At 52.1% G+C, this 6625-nt stretch overlaps 1 protein-coding gene across 1 annotated transcript in view; it reads left to right on the top strand.

The window, feature by feature from the left end:
• The window catches only part of LOC101352322 (delta(3,5)-Delta(2,4)-dienoyl-CoA isomerase, mitochondrial-like), a 10136-nt gene extending 3774 nt beyond the window's left edge, over window positions 1-6362 (top strand). The window contains 7 exon segments of the mRNA XM_023742245.1: window positions 4374-4498; window positions 4579-4627; window positions 4819-4883; window positions 5445-5512; window positions 5600-5671; window positions 5927-6077; window positions 6258-6362. Of these exon segments, the coding sequence (XP_023598013.1) occupies window positions 4374-4498; window positions 4579-4627; window positions 4819-4883; window positions 5445-5512; window positions 5600-5671; window positions 5927-6077; window positions 6258-6362 (635 nt within the window).
• The last annotated feature ends 263 nt before the right edge of the window (window positions 6363-6625 follow it).

Below are 6625 nucleotides of genomic sequence, written 5' to 3'. Positions count from 1 at the left end.
CTGTTACATGAGAAACTATCTGTTCTGTAAGCCTTCACCTGAAGTACAATAAAATATTAAAAAAAAAAAAATGGGTCTCATTTTCTTGTTTCTTTGTAATTTGACTAATTTTGGATTGTATCCTGGATATTGGGGATATGATGTTGTGGAGACTCTGGATTGTGTTATATAACTCCAAAGAGTGTTGCATTTCCTTTTTAGTGGTTTGGTTGGAAATAAGCGTAAAGTCTGTATCTTTGGCAACAGTTCAAATCTCAGTTCAGTTTTTCTATCTTTTACTGGCCTGCCTACACGGTTCATGAGTCAGTCAGAGATACGGGCAGAGTTTATACACAGAATTTGGGGCTCCCCTCTCCGCCTATCTTCTTTTTGGGATTTCCCCCTCATTTGTGAGCAGCTGTACACCCTAACTCTAGTCTTTGGTTCTTCAGGCACTACTTTATCCTGCCCTCAGGCTAAAAGCTTTAGAAGCAGGTAAGTCACTTGGTGCTATCCCTTCTTCTAAGTGCTGACTCCCCCCAGAATCGGCCCAGTGCCTTCAGTAGTGGCTTTCCTGTATCTTGCCAGCCAGAGTTCATGGTTGTTACCTGCAGGAGGGTTGGGCCTTCAGGACCCTACCAGAAGTGAAATGTCACATTCACTCCTTTCTTTCTTTTCAAATAATATTGTGTTTTTGTTGAGAGTTTACACAGCAGATTAGCTTCCTATTTAACAATTCCTGCACAAATTATTCAGTGACACTGGTTACATTTTTCACACTATGTCAACATCCTCATTAATTCTGTTCTGGTTGTTCTGTTTCCAGTAATCTAGTGTCCCTGCCCCCTTACCCGTTCATCTTTACATTAGAGTGATTGTTGACCATTTGGTCTCATATAGATGATTTTTTAAAGGAGCTCAGTACTCGTGGGTTATGTTCTTCATTTTAGAAGCCAATCTGTTATTTAGATAAAAGGTGACCTCAGGGGCTAGTTTTGGTTCAATGCTTCAAGAGTATCTCAGGGCGATAGTCTCTGGGAGTCCTCCAGTCTCAACCAGTCCAGTAAGTCTGGACTTTTTAAGAATTTGAGGTTCTGTTCCACATTTTTCTCCTGTGCTCTCAGGATCCATGTTTTGTGGCCCTGCCCAGAACAGTCGGTAGTGGTAGCTGGGCACCATCAGGTTCTTCTGGTCTCAGGGTAGATGAGGGCCATGATTCATGTAGACTATTAGTTCTGTAGACTAGTTTCTTCTCTGAGTCTTTGGTTCCCTTTCTCTTTTGCTCCAGATGAGCAGATATCAATATTATATCTTGGATGGCTGTTTGCAAGCTTTTAAGACCCCAGATACTACTCACCAAACTAGGATGTAGAGCATAAACTATGCCAGTTGACCGTGTTGTGCCAGGACACTGTGGTCCTAAGCCTTCAAACCCAGAAAACCAAGCTCGCAAAGTGTTTGGTTATGTTGAAGAGGTAACCACAACTGGGCGTACTATGTGGTTTATTATATATATGCATGAACACGCGTATCTGTGTATATACATATAGATACGTCTGTACGTGTATACGTATGTATATCCTTGTATATACCCACACATGTATACATATGTAACCACATGCATTTTCTCTTTTTTTGGGTGGGGGTGGTGGTGGTGTAAAATTCCATATGCCTTTATCCTTTACCAAAAATGTCCTTTTCTCTTGTACCCTTCTTAGTGCCTTCATTTACCTTGGTCAGGCTGTGTACACTTCACCCACATTTGGTGCTGCCTTTCCCATCACCAGAAATAACAAGTGTCTACATCTAGAGAGTGCTTCTCGCACCCTGCCCCTGCCCACATTTACTGATATCTGCACGGGACCCAGCTCTGGTCTGAGAAGTGAGAGGTGGAGAAGTCGTCTGTGGCTGGGCCTGGCCTGGAGCCCTCACCTTCCAGCTCCCGGCTGGCTGTGGCTGTCTCGATCCATTTTCATCAGCAAGACCCTGAAGGCCAGAAAGAAGAAACTCAGGGTCACATAGTAATCCAATGACAGAAAGGAACTACTACTAAAAAAAATACCCCGTGTGTGTTTAGCACTTACAGAGCGTCGTGCCCTATTCTGAACATTACACATATCAATGAATTGCTTCTCACCACAATCTTATGAGTTGCTTCTGTTATCATCCCCATTTTATAGATGAGGCCACTGAGGCCCAGAGAGAGGACAAAACGTCACAGGGCGGGTAAGTGGCAGAGCTGGGATTCAAACTCAGGCTTCTGGGCTGCGGAGCCCTTGCTGTTACCCACTGAGAGGCTGTCGCCCGGGTGTCTGGCATGCTGGTTAACCAAGGGCTGTGGACTCAGGTGGCCACTCTCCTCCCCACCTCTGCCACCTGCACACTGTCCCGTCACCTCTCTGAGCTAATTGTTAGCACCTGCCTGCTTGGGTTGCTGTGAGGGTTAAATGAGTTAATACGTGCCAAATGTTGGGCCTGGAACATAGTATGTGTGTTATTAATGGAGCTGCTATTATTTATGATTATGAATACCTTGATGTTGATTATGAATGATTTTGGGAATATTAGGAGGGTCACAGGGGTGGTAGAAAGTCACCAGAACAGGACCAGGAACTTCTCTGCAATGACTGGGGCAACTTGTTCCAGGGTTTGGGGATGGGGTTGCAAATGCCACAGTCTGCAGGTCCAGGTAAGAAAAACCAATTGCCATTGAGTTGCTTTCGACTCATGGCAACTCTGCACGTGTCAGAGTAGAACTGTGCTCCCCAGGATTTTCAGTCACTGTGATCTTTTGGAAATAGATTGCCAGGCCTTTCTTGTGAGTCACCTCTGGGTGGATTTGAACTGCCAACCTTTCAGTTAGCAGCTGAGCTCTTACAGGTCCAGGTAGGGTGGGTAAACCGTAAAAACCGGTGGGAGAGGTGTTGCAGGGTGCCAGCCTGGGCTTGTTCTGGGAGTCAGCAGCACCTGTTGACTCACACAAGCGTCCCAGATGTGGCACAGGGCCAACCGACGCCAGTGGGCTGACCCAGATGGCTCTGGAGGAGTCTGTAATAATAGTCAACTGTCGCGATGCCGCTGCATGCCAGACACTGTAGGAAGCGCCTCCAGGGCTCCGTCTCCTTGAATCCTCGCCGCCCCGTCAGCTCTTGGGAGAGTTTTTTCATTTTCTGGAGAAGAAACCCCAGGCTCGGAAAATGAAGTTGCCCGGCCCAGGTCACGCAGGGGGCGTCCTGCCTACGTGAATTTAACTTCACACGAAATCAGCCCTACTGTGGCTGGTGCTCCTGGGGTCTCGCTGGTTTCAGCAAGTGGAGGCAGTGAAGCCTCTGAGTCGGTGGTGTGGCAATAGGTATAGAGGATTTTTCAGGGTCTGACGGGCAGCACTGTTAAGGGGCCGGGCAAAGGGGTGAGAGTGATTACGCCCCTGATATTTCACCTGTGGAGGACAGGTTTCAGCAGAGCTTCCAGAATAAGACTGGGATAAAAGGCCTGGAGAACTGCTTCTGAAAATTAGCCAGTGAAAACCCTGTGGATCTCAACAGAATATTGTCTGCGATGGTGCTGGATGATAAGCCCCCTAGATGAGAAGGCCCTCAGAATACACAGTGGCCGCAGCGCGGACTGGGACATACCAACGATTGTGAACACAGCGCAGGACCGGGCAGCGTTTCTTTCTGTTGTGCCTGGGCTTGCCGTGCGTCAGAGCTGACTCAGCGTAACTAACAACCAGGTGGGAGCGGAGGGGAGACAGGGAGGACCTGATAGGACTGAAGCGTTCACAGGGTCCCTCTAGCTTTGGGTGGGGAACAGACTGGGGGGGCAAGGGTGGGGCCAGGGAGACCAAGGGAGATGAGGTAGACCCAGACCGGAGTGGAGGTCGTGGAGCATGAGTGGTGGAGGAAAGGTCAGATGTGGGCCTTACGTTGAAGTTGGAGTCACAGAAATTGCTCCGTCCTGGTGTTCCCCACTTCAGGAAGCATCTCTCCCGTGTGACCCATTGCTCAGGCCACACACCTGGACTTCTGTGCGGGTGGCGGGTAGCTGAACTCATGGCCTCTGGAGCCAACTGCTTGGCCCTGGGTTCAGTATCCAGTTCCACAACTCACAAGCCAAGGTGCCCCGGTTCACCCCTCTGTGAAATGGAGATGATGATCGGACCTACCTCCTCGGGTTGTTGTGAGGAATGAATGGGCAGTGACTCCATCAACGTTAGCTTTTATTTATGTTTTATTTTACCCCACACCCAGACCCTTGGTAGGTCCTATGTGACTAGTTTCCTCCTCTGTAGTGGTTTCGGGTTCCTAACCTGCTGAGCCCAGGTTCTGACCGCTGGTTGGGGCAATGGGCGGGGCCTGGGTGGCTGGGTGAACCCCCTCGCACCTCTCCACCAGGTATCGACCTCACCGACATGGCTTCAGGGCTCCTGCAGCCCCCGGGAGACGACGTGGCCCGCAAAAGCTGGTACTTGCGAAACATCATCACCAGGTACCAGGAGACCTTCAGCGTCATCGAGAAGGTGACTCTGGGGGTGGGAGGGCGACCCCACTGCCCACCTCTCCTAGCCGGCCCTGACCCCGCTGCTCCCTTTTCTTCCAGTGCCCCAAGCCCGTCATCGCAGCCATCCATGGGGGCTGCATTGGCGCAGGTGAGTCTGCAGCCCCACCCAGAGCGTTCAGTCTGGCTGGGCCCCTCTTGGCCGCGGTCCTTCCGCCTCAGCCAGGGCCATACAGCCTCTGATGTGTGGCTGCTTAGACCTGATCCCCAGGTGCAAGCCCATGTCCCCAGATAGAGGGGTTGACCTTGTGGTTGTTTAGTGTCCCGGCCTCTCCATCCCAGGCGTGGACCTCATCACCGCCTGTGACATCCGTTACTGTGCCCAGGACGCGTTCTTCCAGGTGAAGGTGAGCCATCCTCCCCTGAGCTGCTGCTCCCCACGTGCCTCCCCCCGCCCTTACTTCCCCCTTAAACTGGGCAGTGAGCGGGCCAGGAGGGTCTGGAGGAGCCTGAGGGCTTCTGGGAAGACTTAGTCAAAACTGAACCTAAAAAGGTAAGACTTGCTTATGGGAGGTAATGAGGGTAGGCCGTCCAGCTGAGGTCAGGAGGGAAAGAGGTAGGGCGTGGGATGAGTCTGGCACCTGCTGGATGCTGGGGCTGGTGATGGCGTCAGTGCTGGGGAGGGCAGGAGGCAGCACGGAGCCCAGGGACGCAGGACGAGGTCAGACGGGCAGTGTTAGGAGGACTTCCCTCGGGAGATAGGCTTGGCTGACCCTGAAGAACTGAGAGGGCAGAGGGAGTTGGAGGGTGGGCTCTATTCCAGACCGAGGGACCCGGCGCCGTCAAAGTGTGTTGATGGGAATGGGATGGGGTGTTCGGGGGAGCCTCTGAGTTGGGGCATGGGGTGACCAGCCTGGGCTGGGGGTCAACCTCAGTGGTAAACGAAAAGCAGACTGTTGCCTCCTGAGGTGGACATGGGTGTGGCATCTGACGTGGGAACACTGCAGCGTCTGCCCCGGGTCATTGGGAGCCAGATGTGAGAGGGGGAGGCGGGAAGAGGACCACAGGGCACCCCCAGACCCAGGAAGACTGCCGTCCCCTGACACTCCCTCCCCTCTTGCAGCCTGGTCAACGAGCTGGCCTTCACCGCCAGGAAGCTGATGGCTGACGAGGCCCTGAGCAGTGGGCTGGTCAGGTAGGGCCAAGGCCGGCGGTGCGCGGGGCAGCCCGCCCGGGTGGGGTCTCAGCCCCGCTGTGGCTCCACTCAAGGCTTTCTCTGAGTGGACATTCCTTTATTTGGGAGTCTAGTGCCCTGCTCTGATTGGCCCGTTTTACTGCGGGTCTTCACCTTCTCCTGTGATTGGCCGCTTCCTCTTCTGCAGGTGGGAGGGCAAAAGAGGTGAGAAAGCTCCTCCCGGCCACCCGATTCTTGATTCCCTTTCATCCACAGTCGGGTGTTCCCAGACAAGGAGGCCTTGCTTGACGCAGCCTTCTCCCTAGCAGCGGAGATTTCCAGCAAGAGCCCCGTGGCGGTGCAGGGCACTAAAGTCAACCTGCTCTATGCCCGTGACCGTCTGGTGGCTGACAGCCTCAACTTCGTGGTGAGCGTTTCCTTCCGGCCAATCACAGTTCGTCTCCCATTCCAGAGCAGCCAATCAGAGCTCAGCAGCCCTCTGCATGCTGTATCCTCTGATTGGTGGGCTACTAGCTACCCGCCGATTTTCATTGGTCCAACCCTAATCTTCCCCGCATCTTCTGTTGCCATGGCCCTCTTTCTGCAGCGCAACTGGAACATGAACATGCTGCAAACCGATGACATCGTGAAGTCTGTCCAGGCCGCGATGGAGAAGAAGGAACTGAAAAGCGTCACCTTCTCCAAGCTCTGAGAGCCTACATGTCCTGGTCTAGCTTTGTGCTGCGTTGGTGCCTTGTTGCGTTTCGGAACGACGGAATGAACAAAAGAGACAGACACACAAGAAGACAAACAAGACTGCAGCCCTGAGGACTTGCAGTGGTTTATTTTTAAGGTCTCCGCCTGGGCATTATGCCAGCTAATTATAAGTTGTTTTCTTCCTCAAAGCACATCAAGACTATAGTAAGTATCCGAACTTATCTTTAAGGCTCACAGATCAGCAAGTTCTCAGAGACT

The sequence above is a fragment of the Trichechus manatus genome, unplaced genomic scaffold (assembly GCF_000243295.1).
Source record: "Trichechus manatus latirostris isolate Lorelei unplaced genomic scaffold, TriManLat1.0 scaffold00207, whole genome shotgun sequence".
In the NCBI taxonomy this organism is placed as follows: Eukaryota; Metazoa; Chordata; class Mammalia; order Sirenia; family Trichechidae; genus Trichechus; species Trichechus manatus.
This window is presented reverse-complemented; position numbering and strand designations above follow the sequence as displayed.